The sequence below is a fragment of the Zeus faber genome (genome assembly GCF_960531495.2).
Source record: "Zeus faber genome assembly, chromosome: 19".
Classification (NCBI taxonomy): domain Eukaryota; kingdom Metazoa; phylum Chordata; class Actinopteri; order Zeiformes; family Zeidae; genus Zeus; species Zeus faber.
In genome coordinates, this window is record NC_137206.1 from 7200398 (window position 1) to 7220235 (window position 19838).

At 45.1% G+C, this 19838-nt stretch overlaps 1 protein-coding gene across 1 annotated transcript in view; it reads right to left on the minus strand.

Moving 5' to 3' along the window:
* Positions 1-292: 292 nt before the first annotated feature.
* Positions 293-19838, minus strand: part of rsu1 (Ras suppressor protein 1) — a 55729-nt gene continuing 36183 nt past the window's right edge. Inside the window, exon 9 of the mRNA XM_080019987.1 lies at positions 293-3198. Coding sequence (XP_079876113.1) covers positions 3096-3198 — 103 coding nt within the window. The 3' untranslated portion in view covers positions 293-3095. The remainder of the gene's footprint in view (positions 3199-19838) is intronic.

Below are 19838 nucleotides of genomic sequence, written 5' to 3' on the forward strand. Positions count from 1 at the left end.
GTTCCAGTTGCTCGGTTAAAAAAAAAAAAAAAAAAGCTTGCGGTGACTTTTTCGGGACCGGGACCACTTTCCAAGTGTTGGCGACTTCAGGAACATGATGCTCCTAAGTACCGGGTACCAGTAATAAGGTTCCTGGTTCCTGACACAGACCCCACCTCCCCCACCCCCCAAGATACCTGTGCTCCTCCACTTGGGGCCATTTCTCCGCCCCTCGAACTGAAGGGGATAAAAAATAAAATAAAAAAATCGGACAGCCCACAGAACCGCAATGAAAAGACAGATTCAATTCAAACAGCATTGATCGCTTTATTCAAAACAACTGATCAACAAAGCAAATGGCCGTTACAGTATATCGTGGCAAGTGTTAATGAGCGCATGGTTGATAAATAATAACAATAATAAAAATTGAAAAAACAACGGTGAGGATTACATTCATTCATTTTTGCAACAGGCTGAAATGTGATGGGACAGCAGGGCGATCTTTTATTAAAAAAAAATAAAAATAAAAATTTGTGGGGCGGGATTTATAAATAGCCCTTGGTGAGTGTGATAAAAAAGTCCAGGCTATCGTCGGCTTTGGGTGCGTCCCAGATAGACGCTGAGACAGATGAAATAGAACAATTGAAATCAGTCACCACACACACACACACACACACACACACACACACACACAGACACACACACAGACACACTACTGAAAAGAATACCGTAATAGGGAGCTGTAATTGAGTTCAGATGGAGACTGAAGTATTTTAAGGACTGTAGTTCACTACTGCGACTCACTTTTTGGATCCCCCAGTGTCTAGTGTCGAGAGGAAAAAGAAATTTATAAAAAAAAGAAGAATATATATATATATATATATATATAGATAGAACATTTTTAAATCGATGTCCTATTGTTCCGATCTACTTGTTGCCCTGTGTTTTGGAGGGACCTCAGACGGTGTTTTGGGCCGAGCTGGGAGCCCTAGGCCAGCCGCAGTTCAGAGACAATTGAACACCAGAGACACACGAGGAGATCCCGACACCTCTCTCCGCTTTGGCAAACAAGGCAGTTAAAATAAAAAGGCACTACACAGAGTGTAAGAGAGTGTGCGCGCACGCACGTGGGCGCGCAAGATAGAGACTACTCTTGTGGCCGGGATCCAAGAGACGGAGTTAAATCTAAATCCAACCCCGAATCGAGCAAGGCATGCGTTCGCACGCTCGCACAATCTGTCTGTCTGTCTGTCTGTCTGTCTCTCTCTCACACACACACACACACACACCTTTATCAACACAACGGAGCGACATTGTAAATGCGTATTAAAACAGTACGGGGGGGCATGCAGAGGCATGCATAGAGAGAGAGAGAGATTGTATTTTTTGCTTGTTAGGGCTCCCTCTCAAGTCAGAGCCTGAGGTTAGTCTCATCGCCCGACGCCCCTCGGATCCCCCCCGCGGTGGCTTCTCTCCTGCCAGGGTGCTTCGGGTGGGGTGCGTGCGTGTGGGCACACAAGCCCGCTGCCGGCCGGGGTTTATCGGAAAACCGGCCCCTTAGCAAAGGACTGGAAGGGGGTCGGGAGGGGCGGGGTGAGGCGGGAACAACGAAGGCCTCTTGGAAGACGTTGGGGGGTGAATGAGGGGTTCAGACACCTCCACGGCATCGTCTGAAAGCGCGTCGGCATCATCGGGTGCGATGGCCCGCGCTGGTTTTGGAACAGGTATCAAAGTCGAGGCCATAAGTCAAGACTGCGGGCGATCCCCCAGCGGCGTCGCGTCATCATTAAAGGGTGGGTTTGATGGGTTTTTTTTCGTATTGAAATGTCGGTTCCCATCATTTATAAGCACATAATCACAGCTGAACGTGGGTGAATACTTTACCAACGAGGAAACTTACCACTCTGCTGCAGAGTCTCACTGTGGTTAAATGCAGTGCAATGGGGCATGGGCTGCAAAAAATAGCAAACCTATCCATTAAATTAAGATATTGTCTGAAACGTGTGAAATATGGAATTCTACTGGAGGTTTGTGTCTGTGACATGTTTATATTATTACTACACAATGTAATAATGTTTATTACTACATGACATAAATTGGTACATTGTTTATTACTCTGTGGTAATTGTGATGACTGGCGCTTAACTGACAACGGTTCAGTTTTTATCTGCTGGTTTGTGATATGTTCTAGTTTGGGAACCTGACAAATCTGCGAGCTCATGTTCCATTTGCTCTGCAGAATACGTCTAGCCACCCTCCCATTCAGACAGATTTACACCCAACCTTGCCAGGGTCAGGCCGAGCACAAGAGTATATCAAATATGGGGCGGGTTTGATACGATGACGATGCAGGGAGCTGTTGCCGCACCGTACCAAGATGGCTGCCGCTGCTGTGTCTGCTGAATCCGCGTTTGCAACAGTATTAAACAAACTGGACGCATTACGTTCTCTACAAAGCTTTTTGTTTTAGGGAAAGATGTTTGCCGTACTTTTTGGTAAAAGTTGACTTCCCTCGCTCAGCGCTACGTCACACGTTTCGTTGATCTGATGGGTTGTAGGTCTATCCACTGCTCTGATTGGTTGTAGGTCTATCCACTGCTCTGATTGGTTGTAGGTGCATTCAATGTTCTGATTGGTTGTAGGTCTATCCAATGGCGTCCAGAGACATTTTGGACGCAAACGCCCCTTGGAAATTGAAAATGAACTGAGGGACTCCAGACTAACGCGCATATTTGTGAATTGGCCTGGCCCTGCGGGCCAAATGTGTTCAATTCTGTCAATGCATCACAAAAAAATTTAAAAAAATTAAAAAATAATTAGATAAAGTAAAATCATGAACCTTGGTATAAGCTGAACAGGAGATTAAAACTGGTTGATACACAGATGAGGAATGATGTTTTTCCTCCAACTCGCAAGCATCGTTCACCGGGAACCAAAAGCAGAAAAGGTTTCAAAGTAAGTTCAGCGTTTACACTGCAGTATAAAAAGGGCGATAAGAGAATAAAAACAAGGTGTGGTGGGGGTCAAGGCACATGCAGTGAGTCGCTCTCTACATTTTTTTTTTTTTTTTTTTTTTCCTTTCTTCCTTCCTTCCTTCCTTCCGCCTCTGTCTCTCCTCACTTGTTCTTGGTGGCGAGGGGCTTGCGGCTGATCTTCTTGCTCTTGTCGTTGTTCTTCTTGGGGGGCTCCGGGTTGGCCTGCAAGTGTCTGCCGTACAAACTGCAATGGGGGCGGAAATGGGGAATTTAAATTAGAACGACAGTAGCATTATTACTTTCAACAAGTGGTCTTCAACCGGGGATCCGCGAACCTTATATCAAAATTATCTTTGTGAAAAATGTTAAAATGTATTTTGGACCAAATATATATATATATATATATGTATATATGTATATATGTGTGTGTGTGTGTGTGTGTGTGTGTGTGTGTGTGTGTGTGTGTGTCTCTGTCTCTGACATACAATGATCAGGGTGCATGGCTGAACTTCAATAAAAACACATGGTAAATGGTTTGTATGATTGAATTGATATTAAACAGCATTTCAAACCCAATTTTAGATTTATGAAACCTTTGTGTAGGTGGATTTCACTGAATTGTTTCCATCTACCAGGGGAACAAAAGTTACGTAAATACATCTAAATCTGATGTAAACGCAGACGAACCGCAAGCATCATAACTGAGGATCCCAAATATGTTATCATAGATCGGGCTCAAAATGCAAGACAAAATTGCATCACAAATTGGGGGTCCTGCTCTGTTTCTCTATCCGCCGAGGGGGCCCTCGGGCTGAAAAAGGATCGCGATTTCAGCGATCACCGTCGCCAGTACACTCCATAAGAAGAGTACTGGCGCCGACGCAGGGAGGCGATCAGCTGGAGGGAAAAAGTAGAATTCACCCCCTTCGTCAACCGCCACGCGACCCACTCATCTCAATACACCACCCAGGACTTCCTGTTCGCTGCTGTCTTTTTGCTTTAAAAACGGTCATATCGGCTGTGCGAATGCCGGAACCCAGTACGGCGCTTTAATGTCTTTGCAAAGTTAAAGCTATAGGAATGTTCATATATCTTTCAGATCTCTTCACGTTCGCGTCCCCCTAGTCCCACCCGCTGCCATCTCAACCCATCCCGCTCACCTGCTGTCAAACCGCTGTACGCTTTTAAAGGCTCTGGCGTATGACTCCTGTGCTATTTGGCTCGTAAACACAGGGCAGAGCGGGAAAACACTGACTGGTAAGTTGGCAAAGTTACAAAAAGTCAAATTGGGCAACCCCAGCCCGACACCCGAGGAGAGTGTTCCCACGCGTTGAGCGACCGCCTTCCCTTAAGCCGTGAACTCTGATGTGACGGCCACTTGACCTGACAAAGTGCCTCCAATGAATAGGGTAAAATCAAGTGTTTCACGTCTCTCCATCCCCCTCTGTATTCCTCTCTCCCTCCCTCTCCCTGTTCTCCCAGCTGAGCACCATCGCACCGCTGGGGGGAAAGAAAGGGTCCACAAAGAGACAATTATCTCCAAACTGGGGCTGCTGGGGAGGGGAGACAGACAGAGAGTGCAAGTCTCTCTCTCTCTCTCCCTCCCTCCCCTAATGAGCGCTGGCTAAATGCCTGATCATTGTTGACTCCGGCAGCACTGCACGTGCGACACAACGGCGATTTGCAATTTGGGCCAATACATTTAGCAAAAATATACTGAAATAAAGCTAATGGAGTGAGGGAAACATTGCAAATAAAAGCATTTACCTTGGTCTAAGCTGTATAGGAAACCAATTAATGAATAAATGAATTAATTAATTAAAAAATATATATTTAATTGTTACAAAACAATACATTGATGAGGGAAACATTAAAAATAAAATAAGCTATACAGGGAATTAAAACATCATTGTTTTTAATTCCTATTTTTTTTTAAATTGTAAAAAAACCAACCAATTAAGCAAATGAATAAACAATAAAGAAAGTTAACGGAGCGAGGGAAATACTACAAATAAAATCATTAACCTTAATATAAGCTGTGGAGGAAATTAAAACTAAAAATAAATATATATAAAAAGTTCTCAAAATACAGATATCTCGTCATTTATTTCTTCCTTCAGTGTCGAGGGCGTCACAAGTCTGATGGTCTCTTTAACATGCACTTATTGCACTTAAAGAAGCCCCTGGAGTCAGGCACTTTTTTTTCAACCAAGAAGACCTATTTCCTTCTCTGAACAATCTATTCCATTTCAAAACAACAAAAAACGCACAAATTTCAGGCTTGTAAAGAATTCATCCCAAACTGATAGTGAATGAGAGTGAATCTGTGTTTTTAGCATAGCAGGCTTCTCAACTTTGTATTTCACAGCTCACGAGGGCTTTATATGCAGTCATAAATATGTGCAAAGGTTTTATTCCTTAATATATATATATATATATATATTTTTTTTTTTAAATCCATTCCCCTTTTTTTTTGGTGTGACTAAGTGTGTGTGTGGGGGTTGGGGAGGGGTGCTCCAGCGGTACCCTTTGAGAGCTGTAACTCTAATTGCAGAGCAGGTAAATGCCACTTGGGTCACTGTGGGGCTCCACTTGAAAGTGTTCAATATTCTCTCTCACACACACACACACACACACACACACACACACACACACACACACACACACACAAGCACACACACACACACAAGCACACACACACACACACACACACGTAAATACAAACACAGCCAGTACATGTATTAAAAAAAGTGCACACACATACGCTCGCACACAACACATACACACCAAGGTCATGAGCGCCTCAGCTCCCTTGCTATTAAAGTCAAACATTCTTCTGATTATTTTTGTACTTTATCAAATAAACCTTCTCGTACCAGGGTGTGATTAAGTGAGCTTTGGGAAAACATTGCCAGAGTTTGGGCTGAGGAGGAGGTGTGTGTGTATATATACCACCTGGGTGAGCGATTTCACCCGTTCGCCCTCCTCCACGTGTGGAGATGGGAACATTGCACTGGGGGTAAATGGCAAATGAAGTGACATTATTAAAATGCTGCACGCACGCACACGCACACACACACCTTTATGAGAGGCTCATGGTTGGTAACTAGTTAGGGTGATTTAGGGTGGGTATGCACTTACATAAAAAAAACACCCAAAATCCCCCCCAAGGCATTCAGGCTCACACAAAAATTCACACAAAGGGGAATGCACACACACACACACACACACACACCCTTCAGTTTCCTACAGTCTGAGGAAGCAAGTTCACATTCTCACCCAGACGAGCAGAGGGCTGGCTGTGGACTCACGGTTGCCCAGCGTCAGGACCTCTTCCTGGGAAATAAGAAAAAGCTCACCCCCCTCAAATCTCCAGTTCTATTCACACCACAATGCCCAAACTTAAGAGAGATAAGAGAGAGAATCTAAGAATGTACACACACACACACACACACACACACACACACACACACACACACACACACACACACACACACACACACACACACACACACACACACACACACACACACACACACACACACACTGAATTCTCCCTCCCCAGCAACGCTTGGAAGAGCTGCCCAGCCAGCCGTGTCATCCTAACCCCTGGAGGAGAGCGCAGACTTGGGTGGGGTGGCTAAGCACTCAGAATACCCAAACCAACCCCCGCCGCACCCCACCCAGCCGTCCCCAGGGGACCAGCAGAGTGTCTGGAGGTTGTCGCAGCAGTAGCAGTACTGGGCTTCCCAGAGAAATGGAAAGCTTTTAGCTCAGCCCCCCGGCACCATGCATCTCTACCAACATCAACGTACCTGAAAAGGGGAAGAACCCCAAAAGAACCACATTTTCAGATAAGTTTAACGGTGAGACTTTGTGTCTTGATTTTGAATCCGCTCAGAGCAAGGACGACAGAGGACGGAACTTATACGTATGAACGTACTGTATGTATATCCATGCGACAAATAAACCTCTTGAAACTCGAATCTTGAATCTTCTTTGCCTGATCCTCAATTTACCCCCCCGGCCCCCGGTTGGCACTCCTGGGGCCCTTCAAGAGGTTCACGCCGCGGCCAAGTTGGTCCGGCACAGATGTTTTGAAGAGTGGGCCCAAAAAAAGAACCCCGACAATGCCCACAGCCTGACAAATGAAAGGAGAGGAGTAGCCAATGATCACGGCCACCGTTTACATGATTGCCGTGGAACGCCGAGAGAAAACAAACCCAAAAGAAACTGAAATAATAAAAAAAAAAAAAAGTGGCCCTGAACGACGTCCATTCCAAGTGTACCCGAGTACCAGAAGCGTCCGCGTCATAGTCATCGGTTGGTTTGAAATATTGTCATAGTTTATGAGACGACAACAGCTCTTTCTTTTGTTTAGATTGTCTATTCAGATCTCTCCCTGGCGACGGAGGCCATCGGTGCTTGGCCAAAGAATGACCCGATACAGTCATTATACCATCCTCTTATTATTATTATTACTTTTGTACTACTGAATTATTATGGGTGATTGGAAATCTTTGCTTATAGAATAGAAGAGGCAAGAATAGACCCTTATGGTCTGCAGAAGGGAAAAAAAGGTTCATCCAATACAAAAACAACATCCAATCCAATGAGTTAAGAGTTCAATATGACTACTACTATTATTATACTACAATTATACGAATACTTTTATTATGGAGCTCGATAGTGCCTCTCTGAGGTAAACCACTACTGGATACATTTAAAAGTTGTTTTGGTGAGTTTTGCTGTTGGCCCTCGGAAGGGGGAATCCCTCCGACGTGTCAATCTTCAAGGTTTGGGATAAAAGGCCCAGTCGGGTCCGAAAACCCAAACCCCTCTTGCTGCGAACCTCCAGCCAGGTTCTGAAAACGAGACGAGCTCCGACCGGGGGCCTGGTCAGCGCCAGACGAGGGGCCCGACCGAGGCCGCGAAGACAGACTGACGGAGGCGGGGGAGAAAGTTGGCATTGGGAGTCGGGGAGTAAATTGGCCTTGTTTTACAGCTCTGTGATGAGATGGGAGGGTGTGGAGGGGGGCTGTCCGTCTTTCTTCTCCGTCACCCTGCCTTTTTCAACTTTCCGACATATCCATCTCTCTTTCTCCCTCCCCGGCTCTTTATCTTCCTCCCCCCACCCCTCCCTCTGACAGGGAGGGAGAGGCACAGGGGACTTGAGACGAATGCCGAGGACAGATCCTGGCAGAGAGGGAGCGGGGAAGGTTTCCCTTGCCCAGTGGAGGGAGTGAATGGATATCCGTGCACGCGCACACACACACACATACACACGGACGAGAGGACGAGAACTTATAAAATCCTTTAACTAGTCGGCAGGATGGAGTGGAGGAGCAGAAATAGGAATAGAGCCGGGAGGTGTCTCTACAATGACACTCTCTGGCTTATCGGCTCCGGAAGAATAAAAAAATTATAAAATGAACCCTGAACTCGTTCTTTTTTGAAAAATTATTTTTATAAATACTTGGGCTACGAGGCTTTTGTTCGAGGAGTCAGCGTGACTGCGGTAATTATGTTATTCGAAAGAGCACGCTATGAGAAAGAAAAAAATTGTTCAACCGTTTAAAAATTTAAAACAGTAGGGAATAGGGAAAACCAACACTGGATTATAAATATAACATGTTGTAGTCACGGTGATAACCACATGGCTGGGAGGACGCCGCCATTTGCATTCTGGCAATTGTCGTTGTCTGGTTACAGGTTCGAAAAGTGAAAGATCTGAAAAGTGGAACTTTCTTAAAACGATCGTTGTCATAAAACAATAAAGGCAGGAAATGTTTAGAAGTTACAGAGGGTTCATGTTACTATAGTGATTTTAGGATGATGAAAAAAAAGTTTAAATTCAAATTAAAGGATTAACTTGAGTTGTGCATTTCACAGAGCTGCCAACCGTGGTAAAATATGTTGAGTACCACAACAGTGTAAGGGGGAGTCTCCGTGGTGTTTGAGTGACTGCAGCTAATTGACTCCATCAGTTATTCACACCGTAGTCGTCTGGTAACGAGGCTCATCACAGCGTATTTGAGCTACTACAGCTAACTATATACAGTATACGTACTCATATCATTAGGATATACCCCTTGAAATGCATCATCTCATAATGTAACTGAACATGTTTACCAACTAGAGATGCACCCATTGTCATTTTCTTGGTCGACTCCTGTTTCTGATTTTTTTAAGTCCGACCTGCAGATACGTACAGCAGATTTCCAACCTGCTGTAGGTCAATGATAAATACATCATGTGATCTGATGACGCTCACGTGATTGGACAGCTGCACATATGGACCACCGCTGCAATTTTCAGTTACCACAGTAGTGAGATTGCTGATTTTGACACTGTTTATTAATTGCTCATAATTCACTATGGAACAATAACAGAACATGAAACTGTCACTGAGTTCCAATAAAATTGAATATGAACTGTCACCAAGTTTCAGTATAATTCAACCTGGAACTCTCACTGAGCTTTAGTAGAACCCAACATATAACTAACATGGAAATGTCCAGTTCAAACTTCAAATGAAACTCTCTTTCACTTTAAGTGCCAATTTACCTTTCTATTATATTTGTATGGTAATTGACATTACAAAATAAGATGCAATCATTACAAAAAAATAAACAAATAAAATAAATGGCCGACTCTTCTCACTCTCGTTCACTGGAAGTCCTCCTTCGCTCACCGTGCGTTACAGCAACTGAATCAAATCCAACGACTCGTTTAACAGAGTGACTCGTCAAGAACTGAGTCTCAAAAAAAAAAAAAAAAAGAGTCCAATCCAGTTCCTCACCAGGAACAACCAGAGCAGACGCTGTAGTGACAGCGATAGGAACATGGTCTGCACAATGTCAGAACATTGTCAGGTGATAAATAAACAACTTAATCTCATGTTCTTCGTTTCGTTTACCTTGAAGTACCTCCAAACAGCCCACAATTTCCTTTCTTTCGCTCTCTTTTTCGAGCGTCAACTACGCCACCACGTTACATTACGTTGGTATCGGGTTTGATTATCGGAGCACGAGGACGACGACATGAGCACAGCATCGGGCGTGTGAATTCAGCGGCCGATCGATCGGTGCATCTCACGTTTTATATGTTAACATTGCGCTCACATTTTTGTGCTTGATTATTACTCCCCCACTTCCCATTTTACCTCAGCAAATGCAGCGTCATACGTCGGTGGATAATGAAGTACCGCTGTGCTCGGTGGATGTTGAGTGAGTGAGAAGAGAGGGAGGGAGGGGCTACAGAACCGTAAGCACAAGGTCGTAGCATGTGGTCCAATCTGAAGGATGTAGTTTAAATGCCAAATACATTTACGGTATTGTTTTGTATTGATTGATTTTTCCCAGTAAATAAATTACTATATACTGCACGCACACACACACACACACACACACACACACACACGTATATATATATATACACACACACACACACACACACACACACACACACACACACTATATACACACACATATATACAATATATATATTGCGTATGTGCGTACATGTACATATGTAGAGACACAGGTAGCGTCAGTAGTTGAAGCCTTGGCTGCGTTTACCTTCGATAACCCTGACATTCACACGCGCAAAGTTTGCATTTTGAGTAGAAAGGACGCAGTTACCAACTTGGTGGGGTGTAACGGAAAATTCATATGAGTCGTGTAAAAAATTACTGTTGACAGGGAGCAATAAGTATTAATACTTTTGAAAACAGTAACGAGTACTGAGTATCATGTAAAATCATTGGTACCTGTGGGTGTACTGAAATGTGAGCATGTTACGCCAAATAAGTTTCCCCTTTGGAGATCAATAAAGTCCATCCATCCAGTGAGTACTGAAGTACAATTGGATGCGACAAAATTCTTCGAAAGGAGAGTAACAGGCATGATTGCAGTTGGTTAATTCCACCCCCCAAATTGCTCTTCTCTGTGAAGGGGTTGTGATTGGCGATTCTGATGGATCTTTGCCGTGTGCTCTGGGTGTCAGAGGAGCCCCCCACCCCCACCCCCACCCCCGGAAAGTCTGAAAAAGGAGAGAGTCGACATTCGGTCCCGTGGGGTCTTTGGGTCGAGTCCTCTCTCCTCCTCTCGCTCTGTTTTCTGCACAGACAAGAGGTTTGCACCAGCTGTCCTGCTCCCTCTCTCTCCCCCCCCCTCTCTCTCTCCCTCCCTCTACCTCTCCCCCTACCTCTCCCTCCCTCCCTCCGTCACAGTCTGCTGTACACTGAAGAGGAGGCCGGAGCCCAGGGGGGACATGGGGTATCCACAGAGCCCCCCAACACACACACTAATAGTTCAGTACGCTTTAATATAAGCTCTGCCGACAACGGTGCTATCTACAGATCAACAGAAAGATTTCCCATTTCCTTTATTTGCCTTGAAAATGTGTGTGTGTGTGTGTGCGTGCGTGCGTGCGTGCGTCTGCGTGTGTGTGTGTGTGTGTGTGTGTGGCAAGGGTTCCGGTGATGAACTGTTAGGGCCAATTAAAGGCGAGGGTAGGAGAAGGCGGGCTAATGGTTTCAGATTCCTGATGGTGTCTTTATGGAGCGCTGCTTTTCCACGCGGCTTAATTAATCAAGACAAGCCTCGGTTCATGGGTGAGAGTGGGTGTGTGTGTGTGTGCATGTGCGTGTGCGTGTGTGTGTGTGTGTGTGTGTGTGTGGTTGGTGTATAAGGGGTTGGGAGAGATTGAGAGTTGTCGTTTTTTCCATTTACGTTGCTTCGGTGTGTGTTTGTTCTTTTTGCGCACGATGGTACACTGTGTTCAGGCGCTGCAAAATGCCCATGCGTGCATGCGTGCATGTGTGTGTGTATATCTGTGTGGGCGCGTGCGTGTGCGTTCAACTCTCATAAGCCCTTTGATAAATGTACTGGGAGGCCATAGGCCATTGATCCGATATGGTCCTCCCTCTCCCAGCCGACTCATTTTCACCAGAGCTGCTAGGCAATTTAGCAGTCTACTATAACAATGGTGTGGAAACACTATGGCCCTCCCCCCACTTAACAAAATAAAGTAAAACATGATCCAACTGGGATGTAAATTACAGCTGGGCCTGGAGTGTATGTGCATTAACGCTTAACAAGGAGTTAATGTCTTCAGAGCCCACTGTGACGCGTGCAGTCCCATGAGGCCATGTCTCGCGCTTACGGGTAAAAAGTTGTTCGTCAACATTTCGCCAAATTCCTTTATGTTGATAATTAACCACCGAGGGAATTGACGAGGGATTCCGCAATGATGTCACAGACGAACATCCAATCCCTGTCAAGGGAAATAACAGGTTGGCCACCAAAAGGAAGCAGTATCTCTTGTTGGGAACTGAGAAGGGAATCCACCATTCACGTCAATATCTTGCAAAAAAACAAAACAAAAAAAACAAACAAAAAAAAAAAAAAAACATCCCAGTAAAATACATCTTATGCTATTTCCGACGAATGAACGACGACTATTTCACCCATGAGCCATCATCACTCAACCCCATTCGGCCAACCAGGAGCTTGGAGTCTAAATCGGGGTTGGGGTTTATGGGAGGAGAGGTGAGAAAGAGCAGGAATAACAGAATGGAGCTGGAGAGGTTGTTAAGGCAGGAGGAATATTTTTGAGTCACAAGCTTCTCATATATGGGACCCTCGGATATTTAGTTGTAGTTCTTTCTACTTTTGGGTTTGGGTTCATGGGGTGGGGGAAGCGACGTTCTTTCTTGTCATTTGCAAAACCAAAATAAAAAAAGGAAAAAACAGAACGTCCCACGTAAAAAGCTCTAAACTGTGATTAATTAATTGACAATAATAACGAGGTGTGACAAACGAGCACAGCTAATGGCTGCAGACCTAGCGGCCTTCATCATCATTTCTGACTGATATGTCAACCTGCTATACTCATTCACCACCTTGGCGCGCACGCACGCACGCACGCACGCACGCACGCACGCACGCACGCACACGCACACGCACACACACACACACACACACACACACACACACACCAAAAAAAGGGAGACAAATATAGCTTTGCTTTCCATTTTTTGTGTAAAACACTGAAATTAAGGTCATTTTGCCCATGGTCAAACGAAAACAAGATTTAAGATGTCCAATGTTTGAAAAAAATCTTAAAAAATATATAAAATATTTAATACTCAATTGTTTACTTAAAGTGCAATATGAGGCATGTATGATACCTTCTTCCTTTACTAAGGAACTTAATTACTTACTAAACTAAATTTCATGAAAATTTGAATTTAGAATTAAACTTTTAAATTAAACAATGAAATAAAAAGCGATTTTGTAGAGAAGTCTGCATCTCTCAATACACATCGTACTTGTTTACTAGCGGCTCTTGACCGCGCCAACATGGCGGACGCACAGACGCGCAGCGGCGACATACTGCAAACCCTTCACCACCTGTGGTAAAGTAGCAGCAACGTAGAGCGACGAACCGTGAACCAATCACTGCACTTCAGAGTAAAACACAGCACGCATCCGTCTTGTCAGTCTTCTTTTCACTGCAACTATGCAAAGAGATTTATGGAATTATGACTTTAAAAGGTAACAGGGGCAGTGAAAGTGTACTTCACTATGATGGTTACATTTCGCAATTGATCCGTGGTTCACATGCGAGCCGAACCATGGAGTGGGACCCGTACGGATCACGGATCATCCACGTTCCGTTACACCACCGATGGACAACATGGTATTCTTTCAACACTTCCTAAATAATGCAGACTCCTGGGCGGGTCGAAGAGACAGAGAGGGCACGGTGAATTTCTATCCAGGGTGGCCTTAATGCAAGCGTCCCACTCTTTGATTAAGGGGGGAATAGGTGGAGAGAGAGAAACTAAAGAATCATTCTTTGTTTTCGCCATAGCCTGCTTTGTTAGTATGAATACGTTCTTGCCATGCCAATAAAGCACTTCTGATATGGAGGAACCTTTTTTAAGGAAATGTCATGGACAATAAAAAAAAAAAAGGGTGGCCAAAAGGAAAAGAACAGGGAGTGACAAAATAAGAGAGAACAAAGAGGAGAGAGAGAGAGAAAGAATGAGAAGGTCTTGTACTTCCCTAATGAGCTGTGTGATCGATAGGGTGCAGGAGGCTTCGCCGTTGGCCCTGCCGATGCCTGTGCATGTGTGTGTTTAACTATGGGCTGGGGCCCCCTCACCGGGACCCGGCCCTAGGCTCCCCGCCCCGAGCCCGAATAATGAGAAAAGATGGGAGACTGCGACCAAGCCTGTGTGTGCGCGGGCACACCCTGGTATGTAGCCTCACTATCAGATGGGTGCAAATATCAGATCTGTTATTAAAAACTTTGGCTTGGTCTGCATTGGATAGTGTTCTACGGCCAAGGCTGCGTGGCTGCTGGTAGCCCGGCTTTCTAATCCTGACTTCTGCAGGGAATTGTATCGAGTCATATTGAGCCACTGAGGCTCCTCCCGAAGCTCCGGCGCACCAATCGTACGCCCCGCTCCCTCTTGCCCCATTTGCAGCGAGGAGAAAAATGGCCGAGAGGCAAGGACACACGGGGTCTGAGGTGCACAACGCAAAAAGGAGGTTGGAAGACAGCCTTGGACCTCCCCCACCCCCCACAGCCTCCCGTGGGCCGCAGAGGGCAAGAGACCAAAGATAAAGGAGAGGAACGTCATTCAAACCTTTCATATCAGGCATGCACACATACATACAGTATATCACAAAGCATCTGTGTTTTTAAGTGTGTGTGTGCGTTCGGGGTGCCTTTGCTCCTATGCAGCAGAATAAAAATGCCACCGCCTGGCCAAGCAGAAATGGCTCGCGGTGATGAAGGGGGGAAGAAGAAAGAGGGGGGACAAACCGATACAATCTACAGAGGAGAAAGAAAGTGGAGGGGAGAGGGTGATGCAAGTGGCAGAAAGTTGACGGAGAACGATGCACGGCCGCTGCTTCAGCAGCCATGTTGCACAGAGTCTTGCGAGTGGAACAGTGTGAAGGCGACGGTATATTTCCGGAGAAACAGAACTTAGTCGTGCCACAGTCGATCAGCCGGGGGGGGGGGGGGGGGCAGAATTCAACTTTCATTTATCAGTTAATTTCTTTGCTGTTTTGTCAATACGGGTCCAAAAATTTCCAAAAGGTCCTTGCAATATGATTAGCGGTTTAAATTGTAATAATTTATTAATTATTAATTAATATATTTACTTATTTGTTAAGGGTTATAGGTTCAAATATCCAGACTGATCGGGCAAATCTGTCAAGTTTATAAATAAAATGAAAAAATAAATAAAATAAATAAATAAATAAATAAAACACTCTCCAACCGAGCTCATCAACTTTCGTTGAGGTGCATTCCAGCAAATCATTTAGTCTCTAACTGCTCACGTGGAATATTTTTGCTACTCCATGAAAGCGAAGCAGGATGATGGTAGTATAGAAAGTGACCCGAGTAGAAACCTCTCGAAACAAAAACATAAAATTATCATTTACATTTACATTTAGTCATTTAGCAGACGCTTTTATCCAAAGCGACTTACAAGGGAGAATAACATTCAAGCTACAGGGGTAGCTTTATAAAGCAAGACACGCAAGAAACACTCTCGGCCCCAAGAGAACTTGTTTGCCCAGCTTTAAATCTCCTAAAAAATACTTTGTGAAGCGCCATCTTTGGTGGTTAGGTAGTTGACATGTGAGTAGCTCTTGTCATAATGCTATAGACTGACCTCAGCAGCTCTCTCCCAACCACAGCAGGATAGCAGCACAGTATCATTCTACTAAGTCTTTCTCCTCTGGCCTCAGGACAAAGATGGCGACCCGGCGGGGGGGGGGGGGGGGGGGGGGGGACAACTCTGGGTCAAGCCTGCGTGTAAAAACCTGTCACACATGTGGACTTGAGACCCACACGGCTCTCTAATTAGAAGCTAATTAGCTGCTAATGATGTGGTCGCTGCGAGCGGAGGGGAGCCTAATGGACACGGAACACTCCTATCTCCTCTTGACAGCCAGCACATGGGCAGCAGAGGGGAGAGGAACTCATCTCAGCGCTGGCGTTTCCGCCGTGTCGCTCAGTGGCGGACCGCCCAGCGTATGGCAGGCAGCTATCGCTCTCCAACGTTTTCCAGTGACCTGACGCGAGTCTGAGGTTAGGAGTGTTGTGGCCGTCCGAAGGAGAGAAAGTTGGCTGCCATGGATGTTGTTTGGAAATATCTTTGCAAAGAGGCAGAATGAGTATGAAGATTTTTTTTTTGTTGTTGTTTCACAGCGAGTTTGTGTGCCAGCTCGGACAATAATTATTATTATTATTTGTTTTTTTATAGACCTTTATTAGTCCCACAACGGGGAAATTTGCAGTTTCTCTGCATTTTACCCATCCTAGTAACTGACGTATCTAGGAGCAGTGGGCTGCCATATAGAGGAGCCCGGGGAGCAGTTAGGGGGTCAAGCACCTTGCTCAACGACACATAAGCACGATACCAGGAGGAGCCGGGGATCGAACTGGCAATCTTTCGCTTACTGGACAACCCGCTCTAACTTAGTTAGGAGTTAGCAGTGTATTGTAGGATTGTGTTGTGCGTAACTCGACGGAAGACGAATGTGTGTTCTGGAAAGCGAGTTGTGTTTATGCACCCAGCACGAACGAGAGAGAGGGATGCACACAGACAACTGGAGAATTACAGCGATGAAGGGATGAATAAAAGATGCCGTCACGTGGAGGAGAGGAGGGGTTGGTTTATCTCATGCTAATGCATTATGAGCCATACGTGGTAGGCGAGACGGGCCGGGCCTGTCAGCACATCAACAGCACCCAACTCTGTCTCTCTTTGTCGACATAACAAGCTCCCAGATGAAATATGCATGGAAGGTAAACCCTTAAATACACGCAAACACACAGAATTGGAGCCCATTTGCCTGGGGCGCCAAAGGACCTTTAGGCTACGTTCACACGGAAAGCCTTCGTGCTCAATTTGGATTTATTGCTCGGATACATTTTTTTTGTTTGGCTGTTCACATAAATGTTTGAATGTGGTCAACATCAGATTCCAGTGTGACTGGGTCACTGTCCTGAGCTGACCCGCATGCGCACAAGTAGCGCGCTGTCATTTAAGAAGTAAACATGACAGGAAAATACACCCGGCGGCGTTTTTTTCTTTCGTTCACAATAAGGAAATTAAGTAAAATAAAAGTTGTATTCTCTAGTTTTTCTCTAGAAACACATGGGTAATTATTTTTTATTTTTTTGCGTCCCTGGTCCGTGAACATATTGTGCGCTGGACCGCCATGAGAGCCCCTGCTCTAGTGACATAAAAGTCGCATGAATTTCGATTTGACTGTTCAAATGACTGAGGTCGCGTTTCAAAAAATATGACCTGTGTCCAATTTAGGACCACATGTGAAAGCGGCCCAACTCAACCCACATGTGACTTGTGCTGTTCACACTGTCATGAGACAAAAAACAAACAAACAAACAAACAAACAAAAAAAAACAAACAGATCTGAGTCACACATGAGCAAAAAATGTTTTGGGCCAATTTGGCCTGCGCGGTGCTACAGTAGCCTTATAGACCAAACGTAGAATTCCATTCCAATCTGCAGCATCTTTCACGGTCAAGCCGGGAGGGTTATCAAGAGGTGACATCAGTTTCCATGACTACATTTTATGAGCAGTCTTCGAAATGAAGCAAAGACATAGCCTTCGTGCAACGTCCAAGAACTAAATGAGGAACCGTTTCGGCCTGGAACCTTTTGAAACAGGACCAGACTGTTTGTTACATCCGCTGTTTGCGGGTATCATAAAATGGTGTGCTTCAGGATTGTCACAGAGTTTGCGTTTCACCATTCAGCGCTATAAACCAATAGTTACGGTTCACCAAAAAGTACTACCTCACTCGTAGGGACTTTTTCCTGACCGGGAACTCCCCAATTGGAACTAATTTCGGTAATTTAATCATCCACTAAGTTCCTACGGTGAAAAAAGGCCCCCAAATACCCTGGAATTGTGTTACTAGTTCCTAAAATGTTTCCTGAGTTGTAACAAAAAACCTAGCAAGAGTCCAGTTCCACCTCAGTTTCGACTTCTCGAAGTTTTAAGTTTAATTAGTTGTATTCCCCTTGGCCTTTTCTCAACAGCCAGGACTTTGTCCAGATGCTGTGATGCCTCCCACCAAGTCTGGCAGAGACGCTTGCAGTAAGCTGTGATCGGCACCTCAATTGTAATTTCTTGGTTTATTTTCTCTAACTAGTGGTGAATACAGTATGTGTAGTCCCCGAGTGGAGTACGAGGGAGAGCGTGGTTGGTTGCACTGAAGCATCTGCGTCTTTCCCTGTAGCCTGAAGAGCATTCTGACAGCAAAGCAGAGATTCACACGTCTGGGTGCAGCTAGGCAAGAAAAAAGAAGAAAAGTGAGAACCAAATTACACCTTACGTACGCTCCCGTGCATACAAACAGTGTACACACGTTACTGTTGCCGAGTCTCTAGTACTACTAGCAGTGGCACTCTTGTATCAACAAATACAAATTGTGATGGGAGTGTTTGGAGCGGGCTAGAAAAATGTCTGTGCATTTTTTTTTTTTTTTAAAGAGATCATGTTACGTTTTGGCTCGTGTCGTGCGCAATTCTCGCTTAACTGCGGCAGAGATGAGACGTCTTGTCTTGCGTGTGAGGGAAAACATGTGAGGGGGAGAGAGAGCAAGAGAGAGAGAGCGAGGGAGGGAAAGAGAGCGAGAGATGAGCTTTAGAAAAAAACAAAAAACTTTGCTTAACACGTTTGGTATCTACTGGTTCCATCGGTACAAGCTGGAAGACAAATCACTGAATAAAGCAAGAAATAAATAGACAGAGGGAGAGAGAGAGAGATACAGAGAGAAAGAGAGAGAGAGAGAGAAAGAGAGCGAGGGAAAGAAAGAAAAAAACACCTTAATTTAACACATGTATCTACTGGTTCCAGTGGTACAAGATGGAAGGCAAAACCTTGAATAAAGCAAGAAATAAATGAAGAGAGAGAGAGAGAGAGAGAGAGGGCAACATATTTCACTCAAGTGACTTAAAGTGAGGCCACACGCTGGGCCAGAAGGCCTACATGTCTGTCCTACGGCATGAGTGTTTGTCTGTGTCCTGGTTAGTTAACTCGTTGGTTAGGCGTCCTCCAAGGTCAATTAATTTTCTGGATGTAACAACTGATGACTGTTAATAACAAAATACACAGACAGACTTGGAGACAGATGGGGTTGTCTGTCGGTTTGCATGTGTGCGTGCGCGGAGAGAGTGTTGGTAGGTGAAGGACACTTCCTCAGGTGTGAATGAAGCTGTGGGGCCACAGCTTCTGACAGCCGTTATCGCCCGCCCGACGGCAGCGGTCCATGCACACATCCAGGCGTCTTCACACACACACACACACACACACACACACACACACACACACACACACACACACACACACACACACACACACACACACACACACACACACACACACACACACACACACACACACACACACACACACACACACACACACACACACACACACCTTCCCCCTGAAACCTCTCATACTTCTATCTCTATCATTCATAAACCCACAACACGTTTTCTACCCGTCCTTTAATGACACATACACCATTGCTTCCGATGTGTATAGCCCCACCCAAGCACACACGCACACGCGCACACACACGCACACACACACACACACACACACACTTTAAAGCCTATGGGTGTTTCTCTCACCCCAACCCATTCTCCTTACATTACACACACACACACAAAAAGAGGTGTGTGTGTGTGTGTGTGTGTGTGTGTGTGTGTGTGTGTGCGCGCGCACAGCGGGAGGCGGATTATTTCGCCGACATTTCAGTAGGAATTTAATCTGGTGAGCTCATCAAAAAAAAAAAAAAAAAAAAAAAAA